The 17,788-nt window shown below is 39.5% G+C and overlaps 2 protein-coding genes across 5 annotated transcripts; one reads left to right on the top strand and one right to left on the bottom strand.

Moving 5' to 3' along the window:
* The first annotated feature begins 716 nt into the window (after positions 1 to 716).
* On the top strand, positions 717 to 12,201 carry LOC4333737 (E3 ubiquitin-protein ligase UPL7). 4 transcript variants are annotated; one of them, XR_010739973.1, is made up of 15 exons: positions 717 to 869; positions 964 to 1,086; positions 2,454 to 2,694; positions 3,967 to 4,547; positions 4,926 to 5,894; positions 5,985 to 6,319; positions 7,120 to 7,398; positions 7,501 to 7,753; positions 8,589 to 8,759; positions 8,852 to 8,944; positions 9,392 to 9,499; positions 10,609 to 10,724; positions 10,874 to 10,990; positions 11,076 to 11,165; positions 11,317 to 11,579. XR_010739973.1 is itself a non-coding variant. In XM_015777120.3 (15 exons), exons 1-14 carry the CDS (start codon positions 840 to 842, stop codon positions 11,398 to 11,400), a joined length of 3,474 nt encoding a protein of 1,157 aa, XP_015632606.1. In that variant the 5' UTR covers positions 717 to 839; the 3' UTR covers positions 11,401 to 11,402; positions 11,834 to 12,201. The 4 variants fall into 4 exon arrangements, 3 of the variants coding, with proteins under 3 accessions (XP_015632606.1, XP_015632605.1, XP_066164628.1); XM_015777120.3 differs by lacking the exon at positions 10,609 to 10,724 and adding an exon at positions 11,834 to 12,201 and having other exon boundaries at positions 11,317 to 11,402; XM_015777119.3 differs by lacking the exon at positions 10,609 to 10,724.
* A 538-nt stretch (positions 12,202 to 12,739) lies between these two features.
* LOC4333736 (GDSL esterase/lipase At5g03820) lies at positions 12,740 to 17,378 on the bottom strand. Its single transcript, XM_015773691.3, has 4 exons — positions 16,890 to 17,378; positions 15,993 to 16,226; positions 13,571 to 13,829; positions 12,740 to 13,302 (listed from the first exon to the last, which is right to left on the bottom strand). Exons 1-4 carry the CDS (start codon positions 17,274 to 17,276, stop codon positions 13,109 to 13,111), a joined length of 1,074 nt encoding a protein of 357 aa, XP_015629177.1. The 5' UTR covers positions 17,277 to 17,378; the 3' UTR covers positions 12,740 to 13,108.
* Between the last annotated feature and the right edge of the window lie 410 nt (positions 17,379 to 17,788).

The following is a 17,788-nucleotide window of genomic DNA, read 5'->3' as shown; positions in this document are numbered from 1 at the left end:
ACTTTTGTATTATAAGGCTGCATTCTTTCAAAGGAGATTGGGGAGAGATTGGGGAGATTGTCACTCGTTTTCCGCGCACACGCTTCCCAAACTACTCAACGGTGTATTTTTTGCAAAAAAATTTTTATATGAAAGTTGCTTTAAAAATTCATATTAGTCTATTTTGAAATTTAAAATAGTTAATACTTAATTAATCATGCGCTAATGGCTCACCTCGTTTTGCGTATTTTCCCAATCTTCTCAATCCCCTCACCCTCAAACACAGCCTAAGTTGCTTTGATTTTTTAAAGACTTTTTTTACCTTTAACCAAGTTTATAGAAAAAAATTAGTAGTATTTACAACAACGTATAAGTTTCATTAAATTTAACCAAACAAATATATTTTGATAATATATTTGTTTGGTTGAAAATATTGCTATATTTTTTATACATTTAATTAGACTTAGAAAATTTAGCTAAAAAAAAGTCAAAACACCATTGAAAATACCAAAAGTAAACTCGAAATAGAGCAGTAACAAGAAACTGAAAAGTAACCACTCTCACTGAAATACTACTAAGCAAGTCTACCGGAATACTGTTACGCTGACGTAGACATGAGTAAGCGCCCAGATTACATACACACACCTATCCAAACCCCATCATCCAGTTACGCCGACTTTGGGGATTATTCGCGTCTTCACCGACCTAATATAAGCGTGGTTACAAATCTCAAAACCAACAAAACGAACCATCTTCACCTAAACCCGTCCACACGCCGGGTGGCCGCCAGTTCAGCGAGTGACGACGACGACCCCCCACGCGCGGCGGCCGCGCCCATCTCCGTCGCCTCCCCGCCGGCCATGTCGGTGCCGCCCGCCAGCCACCGCCAGGTTCCCCCTCTTCTCCACGCCATGGTAGATTCCTCTCCCTCCGCATCGCTCTACCGTGGCTGATTTTTTTTTTGTTTTTTTCTGGTTGCTGTAGGTGTCCCTGAGGGGATCGAGCGCGAGGGAGATCACCCGCGACGCGCTGCTGCAGAAGGTCTCCGAGGAGCGCCAGCTCCGCAGCCACCTCCGCCGCGCCGCCGCCGCGGCGCTCTCCATCCAGGTACCTCTCCACTCCTCTCCTCTCCGCGGCCTACCTACCAGCCTCCCGATCTTATCTGGGAATCTCGTCGTTCTTCATGAGATATACTTTTACTTTTACGTTTTATTCTTTTGCGAACTTCGATTAGATCGTGCTGTGCCTTGTTGGTGTGTTAGAAGCAATGCTTTTCTGGAGATTGTGTGGAGATGGATTTGATTTGTTTGAATTAAGTGCGAGGTCATATGAAGATTTTTTTTGGGAGGTTGATGTAATTATTGGTCCACAATGATTACGAATTTAGGATGCGCATATCAATCTGAATGAAAGTGTTGCTGGTGCTAAATTTTGAGAGTTGGTTTAAGCATGGGTGAGAGGTCTGACAGGTAGAGAATATTGAGAAACCCATAATTGCTCAGTGCCTTTCTAGATATTTCATTAACAAAGTCCTGCAAAGATACTGAGAAGCTTATAATTAGTTTTTGCATAAATAATATCAGCAGCTAACCAAGTCTGCGAACCACCTTATGTGGCCATTTCAAAAAGAAGTCCACAGAGTCATTAGGCATGTGGCTGTTGTTCATATGTGGGTATGAGAAACACAAAAATGATGGATGGTTAAAACATAAAAGTAGGATAGAAGTCTTCATGATCCTCTTGTTGCTCGATGTGGTTAGATTGGCAGGATGGTTTTGGTGCTACAGTTGTCTGTGAGGTGGAGAAATCATGGATGGCTACTAGAGTACTAGACAGGTTGATAAGTTGATTAGTGGCTTGATATGTAATATATTTAACGATTTTGTGTTTGCACGAATTTGCTACATTAGGGTAAGACTTTCAATTTGATGCAAACTTGTGAGGAGTTTGTGATAATCCTGTCTTTGTAGGTAGCCTTAACACACAATAGATGTGCAGATGGTCAAATCAAATGGATTAATTTATTGCAGGTTCAACATTTAAAATTAGGTTTATATGTGATTTTCCCTCAGTGCAAACAGCACCGGGAGTTCTCTGACAAGAAACTTGATGCCCTTGCAAGCTGCTGGAGTACTTAAAATATGTCTTGATTATTAACGTGTTTGGAGATCAGTTAGTCGATTGTTATCTCCTTTCTCTTTATAGACACAACCTCAGACAGTAGAATTTTTTTAGGATCATGCTAATCCACTATGTTTCTTTTTCCTGTGTGTGGGTCGTTCTTCTGACCATTAAGCTTGATGCAGAAATAGTTATTTTTATCATGGGAAATATACATCCAAAGTAGACATAAAGGCCCTCTCAGTGCTCTTGTATATGATCTAGATTTCTGCTGTACTTCTTTCAAACTACTCTACTGTTGCACTTGTACACTTATACAATTGATGCTTTTGTTTTTTGCTTTGTTATGCCAGCGTGTTTGGAGAAGATACTCAGTCATAAGAATTGTTTCAGAACAGCTCCATGAAGAGTGGGAAGCATTAATAAACCAGCCTGACATTAATCTGACAAAACAATGGATATCAAGCATGATGCTTAGACCATTTCTTTTCTTCGTTACTCAACCATCAAGCTGGTACAAGGGACAACAGGACAAGACTCTAAACTCGATTTCGGCATGCTTCAAAATCATCTTGAATAGCATAAACTCAATGGGTATGCCTTTTTCATAATCAAAGTTTGACTTTACCGACTTCCATCTTGACCTTTTTGTACTTTATTTTCTCCTCCTTAATGAAATGACACGCAGCTCTCCTGTGTAGTTTGAAAAAAAATGTTTTACTTTACCCATTCCACTAGTTGTGGTTAACTCCTATAAAAATTTATTTATGTAATACTTCCTTTTGCTGTAAGGATTATAATCCTTTATATTATTCAATCCTTGTATGGCGATGACCTAATTGTTAGTTCTAGAATGGAATTATGTACTTAACAGAAAAGAAATTGCAGTCGACGTGAGATAAGCAGATACTCCCTCCGTCCCTAAATATAAGGGATTTTGGTTGGATGTGATGTATCCTAGTACTACGAATCTGGACAGAGACTTTAATATATATCATATATTTAGTACTAGGATACATCATATCCAACCAAAATTCCCTATATTTAGGGACGGAGGTAGTATTTGTTTTGATATATATATATATTAGTACTGTTTGGTTGAGCAGTGCAATATGGAAGGAATATTACAGTAACTTTTTTCTTGAGGCTCTTGATCCACTGAGCTGGCACAAATGGGTAGTCTCTTCTCGGTGAGATTTTTTTTTTTTTTTTTGGGGGGGGGGTGGAATGTAGCCTCTAGATATTACTGTTTCAAGAAAAAAGAAGTTCTTTGAATTTGAATGTAAAGTGCATGCTATGCTTTGATAGACAAGAAGTATGAAGTGGGTCTACGATATGTAACCTTGTTTAATAATGGACAGATGCATGCTAAGCTACAGAGCGAAGCTCCCAACCAGCTGGCCTCCATGTTTAAAGATAATACAAATATTACCACATAACTAGTTTAGAATGCATAGGTCCATAACTGTCCTTCAATTATCATTTGGTAGATGAGGTTAAACACAAAAAGCATGAACTATCTTGGAGAGCTAGCTTTCCTTTAACCATTACAGTAACAATAAGAACAGCCTTTAGTCCCAAGCAATTTGGGGTAGGCTAGACAGGAAATCCAAGTCAAACCACATGAACCACAAGAAAAAAGGAAAAAAAAAACTACTTAAACCACAAAAAGTGATTTTCTAGGCCATAGTTCTGGCACATGGATAGCTACTTTCCACAAACTCTTATCCAATGCCAAATCTTTCGATACATTCCAAGCCTTCAAGTCTCTTTTAATTCCTTCATCCCATGTCAGTTGTGGCAGGTCATGCTTTGATTTAACCATTGCACCTTCCTTTTCAACTGACATGTATCTTTCCTCTGTAGATGCAAGCAAAAATTTATGTTCCTTTGCTGTGGGCACGCCAGAAGAAAGGTCTATTTGGCTTTATCAGGCAAAAAAGTTGATTTCACTGTGCTCATTCATTCTTGCCAGGTGTAACCATTCTTGCTGTAAGGATGGAAACATGGTTCAGATTACTGACACTGCTATGAGGTTGGCTGTGTCTTTAACTGATTGCAAAACATGGAAAAAAATTACAAGTGAGGATACTAGAGCTGCTGATGCATCTGTGGAGAGCTTGATTGAATTTATTGGTGCAAGCCAGAGTGGTACATATAGTTGTCTTAGGAGATATATAGTAAATCTTGGTTCTCATGCCTTGGAGAAGAAAATTTCTTCAATCTCAACAGATGATCAGTTCCTGATTACTGCTAGTGCAGTCACCATTGCGCTACGACCTTTCCATTCTATGAGAGCAGGGAGGGGTGCTGATCTAAATGGTGCTTCAAAGGAATACTTTACACTTATACTCACAATTCCGGATCTTTGCAAACGCTTGCCACCTCTGTTGTTGCCTGCTATAAAGCACATATCTATACTACAACCATCCCTAGATATTTTACTGGTAAGAGTTTCAAGATTTTGATATGGACAAGTCACTCTATTGCATTTTGTATAGTATAGCATTTAGCTGCCGTGGAAGCCTTGACTCTCCTAGAAGTCATAGGTTCAACAGTTCTTTTGCTGCTAACATGATAATTGCACACTATAGTTGATCTACTGATTTTCAAATGACTCTCCTAGAAGTCATAGGTTCAACAGTTCTTTTGCTGCTAACATGATAATTGCACACTATAGTTGATCTACTGATTTTCAAATAATAATTAATTTGTTAATAGCAGGTATTTATTAGGTTTATTGATGTACCATCATAGGAGATTGATTTTAAAATATTGACATATTGTGAGTGCGAAACTGATCAAGGCATGGCAGGTGGTAGCAGATCTCCAAGGACAAAATATTTGAGGAAATAACTAAATTGGAGAAGTCAGGGGTTTCTAGTGGTGGTTCTGGTACCATTCCCTACTGTGGATGGGCTCTTGGAAATCTTGTAACTTTAGCTACAGAGCATGATGATTTATCCAATTCAGGGTGCTTTGTTCAAGGGCTAGATTGTTGCCTATATGTTGATGCAATTAACTGTGTTTCCCAAAGCTTACTGAAATTTTTTGAGGAGAACAAGGAAATGCTTCTTAGTTTTGGTGATAGTGTTGATACATCTTTCATCAAGGAAAATGATACCAGTGACAGCTGCAGCAGAACACTGTTTATGGATCTTCTGAAGCCAATTTACCAGCAGTGGCACCTCAGGAAACTTTTGGTGTTGGCAAAGGAGGATGCTGTGTGCAAGAGGCAAAATAATCATGACCCAGATACACAGACCCATTCGCGTAGCCTAAAATTGCTGGACATTGTATGCTTTTACTATCACATGCTCCGAATTTTCTCTTTACTGAGTCCATCTATTGGTTCATTACCTATTCTCAACATGCTCTCATTCACCCCTGGATTTCTTGTTGATTTATGGGGGGCATTAGAAATATATATCTTTGGACAAGCAGTCCACAAATTACAAGGACCAAAACATGAAAGAGAATCAGCTACAAGTAGTTCAGGTGAGCATGTATCCTCCATGAGGCAAAGAAGAAATTTCAAGGATACATCAAACAAGTGGTCGAATGTGTTCCAGAAGATTACAGGAAAATCAAATGACGCAGAGGATACAAATTTGGTTGACAATCCTTTAAATTCTGAGCAGAATGGTGAAGCATTAATTTTATGGGATATTGAAGCCATGAGACAAGGATCTGAGTGTATTGGAAAGGATTTAATGCAAATGTTGTATCTGTTTTGTGCTACGTATGGACACCTATTGCTTGTGCTAGATGATATTGAGTTTTACGAGAAGCAGGTAAAGATTGGCTCACAACCACAACCTACTTCACCCCACCTCCTTTTCTGCACATCTTGGTTATGTATTTAAACTTCTCTGAATCCGCAGGTTCCTTTTACCCTAGAGCAGCAGCGAAAGATTGCATCTTCACTCAATACGTTCGTATACAGTACTTTCATTCAGAATGGTGGAAGCAGCAGCAAACCACTTATAGATGTGACTGTGAGATGTCTTAATCTACTGTATGAAAGGGACAGCAGACACAAGTTTTGTCCTATTTCTCTGTGGCTGGCACCTGCTAGGAATGGCCGAATTCCAATCGCAGCGGCTGCCAGAGCCCATGATGCAGCATTTGCTACATTGCCAGGAAATCAGTTTTTTGGAATTCCTATCCGGAGCTCTGTACTTACTACAATACCACATGTATATCCATTTGAGGAAAGGTATCCAACTTTGTTTAGCTCTTGAAAAAAAATCTAAACATTCTAAACTCAATAAGTCATTACTGTATCATTTAGATATTCGATTATTGCCCCTAGTGGCTACTTCCATACACCATTTGTAGATCTAACAGCAATACTTGCATAACCTAATTCCTGCAGCATCAGTTCTCTCTTGCCAGTTGCCATGTAAATCTCGTGTTTCATACCGTGTAAAATATTTTTTTAATTATTATTTTTGGAAAGTTCAGATTGCCAAGAGGCGATGCTTCATTTGATCAAAAAGTTTAGATTTTTTTAATTATCATTTTTAGTCTTGCTACATTTGTTGGTTGAGGAGAGTTGATTAGCCCATTTATTTTCCACTAGCGATGCTTCATTTGACCAAAAAGCTCATCTCAATTTCATCACGCTATCTGAACATTTTCACTTGCATAACTGTTTCTAACATTTTCGTCTGGGATTTCTTAAATATTAGCTCAAATGTTAGCCCTTAGCAGGACATGTTCCATCATCAGAACTTATCTAGAGGCTTTATTTACTAATATTACAGTTAAGCACTCGATGCAATGCTGTTCTAGCTTAGCAGTAGTACTTTAATGCACAACACCTAATTTATTAAATATTTTCAAAGAGTCAATCCATAAGGATTGATTCTTGTGTCAAATCATGCTATTCAAGTGAACCACCCTATTAGTGAGGCCCATATGTGTACAAAACAGGGAACTCCATTAATATTTTAGCACTTTTCTCTGTTACAGAAGTGCTATTTGCTCTTAACATATTTAATGGCTTTTACTCAGAGTGCAGATGTTTAGAGAATTTATTGAGTTGGACAAAGCATCCCGAAGAGTTACTGGAGAAGTATCTGGGCCAGGTCCAGGATCTATTGAGATAGTTATTCGTCGAGGTCACATTGTTGAAGATGGATATAGACAGTTGAACTGTCTTGGATCAAAATTGAAGTCTTGCATTCATGTGTCGTTTGTCAGTGAGTGTGGCCTTCCTGAAGCTGGTTTGGACTATGGTGGTCTATCAAAGGAGTTTTTGACGGATCTGTCTAAAGCTGCCTTCAGTCCAGAGTATGCCTACTGTGGAAATTTTAGCCCTTCAATATTTTAGTTTTCCACTTCAGAATGTTTATATATGTTTTCACTGACTTGTTTTCTGTCCCCTCACAACAGATATGGGCTTTTTTCACAAGCATCAGCATCTGATAGCAGCTTAATTCCAAGCAATTCTGCTAAACTTTTGGATAATGGCATCGATATGATTGAATTTCTTGGCCGAGTTGTTGGCAAAGCGCTCTATGAAGGAATTCTATTGGACTATTGTTTTTCACCTGTATTTGTGCAGAAACTTCTTGGGCGCTATAGTTTTTTGGATGAACTATCAACTCTTGATTCTGAGCTTTACAGAAGTCTAATGCAACTCAAGGTACTGTTTTTTTCTTTAAGAAAAAGATTCTGCTGTAATCTTGTTCTAGACCCAAAAAAAACATTTGAATTATTATGCTACTGAAAGTAGCAATTTACATGCTCTTAGTACGTTGATGAATATCAATTGAGCTATGGCCATTGCTGCATTGCCTGTTTTTTCAATCTCGAAACATCATCCATTCTTTATGTTCAAGACATGTCATTAGTTTCGGCTGACTCAATATAAAACATGGATCTAAACCTCAATTAAGTTTTTGTGGTTTTCTGTTGACTGATGTTTACCAAGTATATCACTTCTAATATAGAGACCATATATGATATTTAATTTTCACTGCTTTTGTGTATGATGTTGTCACGACCGGTAATTCACAATACAGAATTCCAGACAATATGTGTATTAAATCCCCATCCAGGACTAGCCAGGGACCCAGGGAACACAAGAGACAAGGTTCACTGTGCACCTCCCTCCAGCCTCAAACTCCATGGAGGAAAGTTATGCTTATGCAGACTCTCCAGGCAGCAACAATTTGACATGACAAGTCTCCTCCTCTCAATGGGATCTACCTTCGTGTACTTAGGGATACACGCTGGTGGACCCCATTAGTTTGTGATATGTAAGACGTGCATTGTATACCAACTGTCTCTTTTGTACCCCAGCTGGTCCTGGACGGGGATTTAATACACATATAGTCTGGAATTCTGCATCATGAATTTCTGGGTGCGACAAATGTTATGGGGATGCTATTTTTGTGTCATCTTTTTTACACAAACAATCTAGTGCCTTTCTGATGTTTTCATCCTTATGTTTTCAAACTGGCCTTTCCTTGAAACAGCACTATGAAGGGGACGTTGAGGACCTATGTTTGGATTTTACTCTGACTGAAGAGTTGGGTGGTAGAAGAATTGTCCATGAACTGAGGCCTGGTGGTAAAAACATCTCAGTTACAAATGAAAATAAATTGCACTATGTTCATGCTATAGCAGACTACAAGCTCAATCGTCAGGTTTGTTACTTGGTTTGCTTTCTTGTATGTTCTAAAAACTGTTGTTCTTTATCAATAAGCAGCCTTTTTGATAATACCATAATCTCTTGCAGATACTGCCTTTTGCAAATGCATTTTACAGAGGACTCGGTGATCTCATTTCACCATCTTGGCTGAGCTTGTTTAATGCTAACGAATTTAATCAGGTAACATGAATACTGAAACAAACTTTTCCTTTACAAGTGATGCTAAAAAGGAATTTAAAATATTTAAGTTGGAACCATAAAACATAGAACTCGTAAACATAGAACTTGAAGACTCAAATATTGTGAAGTCCACATGATCATATTATATTTTGAAATTGAACTTGGTCTAAGCAACAGAATTCCAAACGGAACAGGTGCATGTGCTGACGTGCATGTCCTTCCATTCACACATGTAATAAAAACAGACTAATTTTCACACAGCCAAAAACCCAATTATATCAGGTATAACCCAAAATGTACTGTATGACTGACATGCAGTTCCTGCTATTTCCTGCTATGTGCTATCGGCTATTAGTTTGTATTTGCTATACTGTTTCAGAAATAAAACTATGATAGTCTGCACTTTTGGAAATACTGCTAATGTATGACTATGATTGCCACATACAGCTGCTTTCAGGCGGATTACAGGATTTTGATGTCGATGATCTTCGGAACAACACCAAGTATACTGGTGGTTATACCGAGTCAAGTCGATCTGTTAAACTCTTCTGGGAGGTATATATTCATCTGAATTCGTTTTTTTTTTCTCCTAATGCTATCAGAAACATCAAGTGCAAAGTTATGTATAGGTAGAACATACAAACTAATATGTGGATATCAGTTGGATTTTCGTTTGTGTTGGAGTCTAAAAATTACATAATCTCAATGTTTAGCCTATACACGGTCACCTCTGCTTAATGCGGAATACTTTGATCTACTGACCTGCTTGAGAAGCCATCTGGGTTGAAGTTACTCTCTGTTCTTCCTTCCCTTTCTAATTCTTTTCTTCCTTTGACTTTCCTTCTTTTTCTTGCGTCAATGGAAATTCCCGAGATCGCCGAATCCCTTCCAGCGCTCAAGCCGATCAGGCAAATTAGGGTTTTAGGGTTTTGGCAGAGAACTCAAAGTCCCTTTCCTTTGCGTTAAGAATTAATTTTACCCATCACAAAACTAACTCTACCTCTTTGTTATGAAATGGATTTCCCAATTAACTAACCGGCAAATAGCTGATAAAATCAACCAACAATTTGGAGTAGACATATCTACCCCCATGCTATTTGTTGTTTTACTTGTAGGTTTATAATAAGGGAAGTTTTTTTTTTTACTTATCATCAGCTTGACTGCCAAGATCGATGCAAACACATGTCAGATTTGGAAATTGCTTAGTTCATCTATTATATTCTACTGTGTGGTGAGGACTGAAGTCAGTATTTTACTGCTGCGTTGCAATCTCCCCTCTGGTTGGAGGAAGTTGGTTGCCAGATGCCCAGACACATGTTGACAATTGGTATTGTTTACTTCCAAAAAAAGAGAACAATTGGTATTGTTCTAGATGGAGAAACTAATTTAGTCTGTGGTCTTTGCAATCATTTTTACTACTATCCTGGGCTGCCGGGGGCTTAAAACTGTCACATTTTTTTTTCCTTTTGTAAAACAGTATCTCCAGGCTATTTGCTTGTGGCGTATGCACTTGCTCGTACATTTGTTGAATATGATATTTTTCTCTCTTTTCTTTTTGTGGCCATATGGTCTTGCTCTTTAGTGTCTGTTGGCATGTGATGCACAAAATCAACTGGTCTTTAGCTAAATACAACTATTTTTGTTTTTTTTTAAACAAGAAACAGCATGGGAGGGCCCCTACAGTTAAATTTTTATTGATAAAATCAGAAGGTACAAAAAATTACAACGACAAGATCCAATCTTTCATTTAATCTAAGAAGAAGAGATCTCCCTTGAAAAGGTGCCTCCAAGACAAAGGATGGAAGCTACTCGTATTAGCTTATTATCAAAGATGAAGCTATTTTTACTGATTGACAATAAACAAAAGAAATTTTGGTGAAGGCTGAAGTGGAATGATCATAATAAAAATATGGTTTTTGGAATGTGCAGGTTATCAAAGGATTTAAGCCAACAGAACGTTGCATGCTACTGAAGTTTGTGACAAGCTGTTCCCGAGCTCCATTACTTGGATTCAAGTATTTGCAGCCTTCTTTCACAATTCATAAGGTTTGGTTTTTATAGTCCTGTGTGTACATTGATTGTTTTGTACTGCTCATTGTTCAATTTTTTATGTTCTATCGTTTTTGTCTAGGTTCCATGTGATGTTACACTTTGGGCTACAATTGGAGGCCAGGACGTGGATCGTCTTCCATCTGCTTCCACGTGCTATAACACACTCAAGGTAAAAACTATATTGCTTTTATCTATGCACCCTGCTAATATGATAATTTTTATTACATGTTTCTCATCGCATGTTCCTAATTTCTTATAGGCATCGATGCCAAATTGCTGCATTTTATTTGACCTGTTCTGTTCATTTTATTACTTTCCAGCTTCCAACATACAAACGGTCAAGTACGCTGAGGAGCAAACTGCTATACGCGATTAGCTCAAATACTGGGTTTGAACTCTCGTAGAGGTATGAAGATTTTATGTGGATAGATTAAAAAATTGGGTTTGGCACGTGAATTGAGTGCCATAGCCTAGATAATGCACTTGTAATTGGTATGTGCATCGCTGTAAATTTATCTGCCTATTCCGATGATAACCTGCATATTCGCATTGATTTAATATCAAACTTGCCATCGAAACTCTATTGAAAGTTGTATGTAAATTTTGGTTTAAGTTCTCAGGAACCAAACAATTTGATTTTATTAATAGTTCCTAAAATCAAAATCAGTAATTATAAAATTATGTATAGTATCATGAGTCATGACACAGTGATGCCTTTTGCACTAGCTTTAAAGTTTTCTTGATATAATAATTCTGAGATTAGGTTTAAATCGTAGTTTTTTTCTTAATTAGTAAATAGAAAGTTCGTTTGGAGTGTTAATTATAATTTTTTTTCAGGAGTCGGGATTTCAAAATTCGGAATTAGTAAGCATCGAGTCGTACTTGTCTTAAAATTGCAATGTATTAAGAAATTCAAAGTTAATAATTACAGAGTTGTTTCTAACATGGTCTCTTGTTTTAATCTGAGCCATTATAATCTGGTCCATGGATAGCCAGATTTTCCAATTTTCTCCTCCTTGGAGCATCCAATCAGCAATTCAAGCTGTTGTAATTTGGTCCCACCTAAAGGGATTAATAGATTTATTACTTACTATTTTTTGAGTAACTTTCTGAAATCCCCTGTTTTATATGGTCAAAGTTACACAAGTTACACAAAACCACATGTATTATGACGTGTAACACATAAACACAGGTTTGATGGTATATATGTTTTACAAAACCTCACCTTTATTAATGTTAACATACTACCAACATTCTTCTTTAAAGTAGCGAAGAGTTAAACTGTCAACCTTATTCAAGAATTTTATAGTTAACAATTTTATATGCACATTTTGTTTTAGAATTATAAGTAAATTTGTGCTCAATGTATATCATAATACCGAGGTTGTGCCATATGTTATAACGCCTGTGTTTTTTCTGGAACTTTAACCTTAAACCACAGGGTTTTATAAAATTTACTCTTACTTTTAGATTAACGCATGAATTTTATTAGATTAGAATGTCTAATTAGTATATATAGGTATAGAATAGGTAGAGCAATAATCTCATTAGTTAGCGTGGTTGTGGAGTTAAGCACATATATGTTTTCACTTATCGTCTCTCAAATCGTAGTGTTCGTGATTGAACTGTCACGACCTACGTACGTACACGTGATTGCGCTTTTTATGAGGCTCAACCATCTATGTGATCATGGATTTCTCATCGCGTATCCATGGTAAAACACGCCACATATGGATCACAAGGTACCAAAGCACACAGCTGCAAAACACCCATTGCTAGCGGGATAGTACAATCCAAGCGCATGTACATGACATATTACACCAAGCAAGCAGTTCATTCATACTACAGCAAAACAACTAAGCCCAAGCCCGTGCACATGACTGCACGATAGAGAGAAAAACAAAACTAAACAAGCAGGGCAACCGAAACAGCAGCATGCAGCACGTACGGCGGCTACTCGATCGATCGCTAGCAGGAGAAACAAATAGCAACTTAACTAATTAAGTTCACAGGAGTAGAGTAGAGTAGTTGAGAAGCAGAAGCGAGAGCAAGAAGCTAGTAGCGCTGTTGGCTGTGCATGCGTCCGTCATTCTCAGGAAACGGATGGATGGATCAGGAGATGAGCTGGAGGCCCTGGAGGAGGAGGGCGTCGGCGAGCACCTTGTTGGCGGCGTCCGTGGGGTGGAATCCGTCCCAGAACACGTACCCCGTCGCGTTGGCGCACGTCCCCACCGCACCCTGGTTGCACAGCACCGACGTCTCGATCGTCCCCGTCCCGCAGCACGCTCTCCGAGACTCGAAGAAACCTAGTTAATTGGAGTAGTACCCATCATCACATAATTAATTATCAGTTCAATTTCTCACTCTCACAACATCTTCTTCAAAACAAAAAAAAAGAGAGAGAATTCGTGCATTGCTGCCAAAGAGGAGGCGTGATTAGGGGCTGTAAATAGCTAGCCTGCGAACCCATTCATAGATAGATCGAAACAAACGGGTTTGTAGTTTGTTTTGATCTATAAGTATGCTTCACGGTTAGTCACTTACACCTAAATAGACGTAATTACGTGTACGTACCGGCGGCAGTGGGGTTGGTGACGAGGTCGAGGAGCGGGTTGTAGATGTCGAAGACGACGAGCTTGAGGTCCGAGTGCTGCTTCCTGATGCTGTCGGAGGCCGCCTCCAGCTTCGCGTTGAACGTCCGCGAGTCGTTGTTCAGCCGCTCCACGCACCCGCCGCCGCTTCCGCCGCCGAACAGCGTCACCGACGCCGGGAGGCACCCCATCGGCGGCAGCGACGTCACGCCGATCCGCCTCGCCCCCTGTCCGTACAGCCCCTGCACACACACCACGCGTTCCCAAAAAAAAAAAAAAACCCAAGATCAAAATCGTTGAATTGATTCGGTACCACGACGAGGCCATTTTCACTGCACGGTACACATGAATGCATTTCTACCTCAAATAATATGAAACGCGGGAAAATGTTTGTGATTTTGTACCTATTTACTCCCCCCGTTCATCTTTGTTTGTTTGACAACAGATAGTACGTACTATGCAAGTACAGACTTTGACTGCTCATCTTCTTTTTTTTAAAAAAATACGAACATTTGAAAACATATCATTATCTATGTAATTTGGCAATTTGCATGCTAAAGAACTGGATATACTACTACTTGTATTTATCAAAACATCGTAATTCAGAAAAAAAATATTATTGACCAAAATTAAAATTATACTAGTCAACAGTGTCAAATAAAAAAAAACAGAGTGTACTTGGTGTACTGGCTGTTTCAGTAAATTCAAAGAAGTAAAAAAAATGTCCTGCGTATGTGAGCTTGGTGGATCGACTGCGTTAAGTATGCCATTACACCCAACAGTAGCTGCTAGCTGTGGCATTGTGTATTGAGCAGTGAAATCGGTGGCAAGCAAGATCGACAACACCGGCCGGTGCAGTAATAAAGAGAGAGATTCATGCTTGTCTTGAATCTTTCATCCACCCACATCCACATGGTCAAGACAGATCTGTGAAATGGCAGGCAGCAGCAATAGGTTTTCTGCCACTGCCACTGTCCAATCTTTCTTTCTTTCCTTTTCAGTGAAACCACTCACTATACATGCATATGGACAACACGGCCTAGCTTGGAACTCTAGCATGGAAATGGGTCAATTTCCATGGTGCATTTACTAGAGGGGATTGGTGTGAGGGAATTGTGGATTTACTAGCTTGGAAACTCTAGCATGGAAATGGGTCACAATTTCCATGGTGCTGAAAATGTTACATTGGCAGGGGCAGATCAGATCAGTCCGGAATGTCACTAGCTAGAGCATTGTATTATAGGGGGAAAGCCTCTAGTTGTAGCTATATAATTGCAACTTTTGTAGTAATCTCGTTTAGCTTTCTCTCGCAAAACCGGGGTCAATTTGGGATAGGACTATAGTAAAAATGTCTCTTCAACAAGGGCTAATCAACAGGCCTCTGACCCCCTTAATTAGTTTGCCTTTGTGCCAATGACCAGATTAGCAATTTTAATGTACTAATGTAGCGATTGCTGGCAAGCAAGCATTCGCATTGGATGATCTCCCTACATGTGACACCAGCAACAGTAGTACTCCATGTAAATTAGAAAATTAAATGTGTATCTGCGTGCATTAACTGATGCTAGCTACAACAACGTATGTACTGTGGAGAATGGCAGGAACATGCATGTTTTGGAAGAAAAGAAAACCATGGGAGGTTGAAGAATTGAGATGCAGGCCATTGATAGCTACCGGTCCTACCCATAGAACCTGTGACCTTTTGATCCATCCATTTACTCCTCTAACCTCCTCTGCAAAGGCTATTCAATTGCCTGTCTGTCCGCTCAAGATCGATCGATATGTCACTGTGCACTACGAGCAGGGACTGTCCCATGCCGTTACTCCTATAGAAGACTTCTTTAGAGTGAAGTAATTTTTTTTTCTAAACAGGAGAAGTAATTACCATGAAAATTCTACTCGTAAACAGGAATACTAGCTACTTACGAGTTCTAAACTTGTTGCTAATGGCCAATGGGATGAACAATCTGACACTACAAATATTGCTCCATGCACATTTTACAAAACGTTTAGCTATTTCAGTTATCCTGGGATTAGCATGCGGTTTCATGAAAAGTCTAACTGTAATTTGGTGCAGTAAAAGATAAATTGACTGTGCCTTTCTTCAAAAAATGGAAAAAAAGAAAAGAAACTGATTGTTAATTTAGCTGGGTTTTTTTTTGCTACCTTACATTTAGATTCATTTAGTATAGTACCCTTGCCCATTGTGTCATGGCAATGGCATGGACCATTGTGGAACAAACGGAGTATAATGACTTGATGCATGTAAGCATTTGCATGCATGGTTGCATCATTTAATCAAGTGATAGATTGGAGAACCAAATGTCAAGTGCTTTGCATGCTGTGCTTAATCAATCAGTGCTTAGTGGTACTAATCAATTACAATAATATATGGATTTGATTACCTCGATGAAGGTGGTGAAGGGCTGCATGAGGACGTCGGAGAACTGGTCGGGGGTGTAGGTGGCGCCCAGCATCGGGTTGACGTAGTAGTTCTGCACGAAGTCGCTGGTGCCGGCGCTGACCACGTAGATGGACTCCGACGTCAGCGCCGCCGCCTTCTTCCCGCCGGCCACCGCCTCCACCTTCGTCTTGTACTCCTTGAAGTACCCCAGCTGCCGGCTCAGCGATATCGCCCCCTGCATACGCCACAAAACACACCACATCTCTGATCATCGATTAACATATAGTGATTTTGGTTTACAAGCTAGTATTATGGCTTAATTGGTCCCGTTTGAACTGGCTGGAGATAAAGATTAAATGCGGGCACCAAAAAACATCAACATGTAACTAATTAAGTTTTAATTATTTTAAACTTAAAAAACAAATTTATCTGATTTAAAATAATTTTGTAATACAAAATTTTCATTGAAAACCGAGGTAAATTTTGTATCTTAATTAGAAAAGAATATAACAATTTGAAACATATCATTGAGCACATTGTTTCTGCAGAAAATATTACTCCCTCCGTCCCATTTTAAGTGTAGCCATATTTTTCCGCGTCAACTTTAACCATCCGTCTTATTTAAAAAAAAATTAAAAAAATAAAAACATAAGTCACGAGTAAAGTACTATTCATGTTTTATCATCTCATAACAACAAAAATAATAATTATAAAAAAAATTTAAATAAGACGGACGATAAAGTTGGACGCGAAAACTTATGGTTGCGATTAAAATGGGACGAGTGAGTTACTTAGACTGAACAACTAACTTAATAAGAAATATATTGAAGACGAAAATGCATTTTTTTTAAAAAAAAAGAAAAAAGAAAAAAACGTGAAGCAGATAAACAAACCGTACGTAGAGGGAGGCGGTGGTGTCGAGGTAGCCGGAGGCGCCGGAGGCGAAGTTGGCGCCGTGGAGGAGGGAGCGGTTGTCGGACTGGGCGAGCTGGCCGAGGTAGGGCGGCGGGTAGGAGGTGAGCCCCAGGTTGTCGACGGTGTAGTCGGTGGCCAGCTTCCCGTTGCAGAACCGCCCCGTGGGTGCCCCGTGCGTCTCCGGGAAGTCGCGGCCGTAGGGCGGGAAGTCGGCGCGCACCAGCGTCGCCAGCCGGTTGTTGTTCCCGGCGTCCACCACCGAGTCCCCGAATATCATCACCCCCGGCACCAGCGCCGCCTGCTGCCCCGCAGCCGCCGCCACCAGCAGCAACGACACCAACACCGCCGCCGCCGCCGCCATCGCGGTCATGATGCTAATAATGCTACTAGCTGCGTTCTCTCTCTGGTTAGTGGAGTGAGGTGGTGATGTGGTGAGCGAAGTGAAGTGCGTGGGTTTCAATTTGTTGGCCTCTGTTATTTAAATTGAGACGTGCGGTCAAGTGAGGCCGAATTTAGTTCCAATTTTTTTTTTAAAACTTTCAACTTTTTTATCGGATTAAAACTTTCCTACACATAAACTTTTAATTTTTCTATCACATCGTTCCAATTTTAACCAAACTTCCGTCACACCGTTTCAATTTTAACCAAACTTCTAATTTTAATGTGAACTAAACACACCTAAGTTATTGCTGGCTGGCTGCCTGCTGGAACTACTACAGTAACTACTGCAACAAGTTACAACTATTACAGGCATGTGCGCATTCAATGGGCTAACCAAAATGTACTAGTGCGAAACTTATCTTCCTATGCATAGTGCTCCAATACAACGAAATAACACGTACTGGATCCAACTTTCCACCTACAGCGTCATGCATATCGTCT

This window comes from Oryza sativa, chromosome 3, assembly GCF_034140825.1.
Source record: "Oryza sativa Japonica Group chromosome 3, ASM3414082v1".
NCBI lineage: Eukaryota > Viridiplantae > Streptophyta > Magnoliopsida > Poales > Poaceae > Oryza > Oryza sativa.
The sequence above is the reverse complement of the archived record's forward strand: the minus strand, read 5'-3'. Positions and strand labels throughout refer to the sequence as shown.

What these genes read in the sequence shown, in the direction of transcription:
- LOC4333737 (XM_015777120.3), top strand. Translation starts at nt 840, where the DNA reads ATGTCGGTGCCGCCCGCCAGCCACCGCCAG. An exon ending in AAAGCTGCCTTCAGTCCAGA is followed by an intron (nt 7,399 to 7,500) that starts GTATGCCTACTG and finishes CCCTCACAACAG; the next exon opens with ATATGGGCTTTTTTCACAAG. An exon ending in CTTCTTTCACAATTCATAAG is followed by an intron (nt 10,991 to 11,075) that starts GTTTGGTTTTTA and finishes GTTTTTGTCTAG; the next exon opens with GTTCCATGTGATGTTACACT.
- LOC4333736 (XM_015773691.3), bottom strand. Translation starts at nt 17,276, where the DNA reads ATGACCGCGATGGCGGCGGCGGCGGCGGTGTTGGTGTCGTTGCTGCTG. An exon ending in CCTTCACCACCTTCATCGAG is followed by an intron (nt 13,830 to 15,992) that starts GTAATCAAATCC and finishes GTGTGTGTGCAG; the next exon opens with GGGCTGTACGGACAGGGGGC. An exon ending in CACCAACCCCACTGCCGCCG is followed by an intron (nt 13,303 to 13,570) that starts GTACGTACACGT and finishes CCAATTAACTAG; the next exon opens with GTTTCTTCGAGTCTCGGAGA.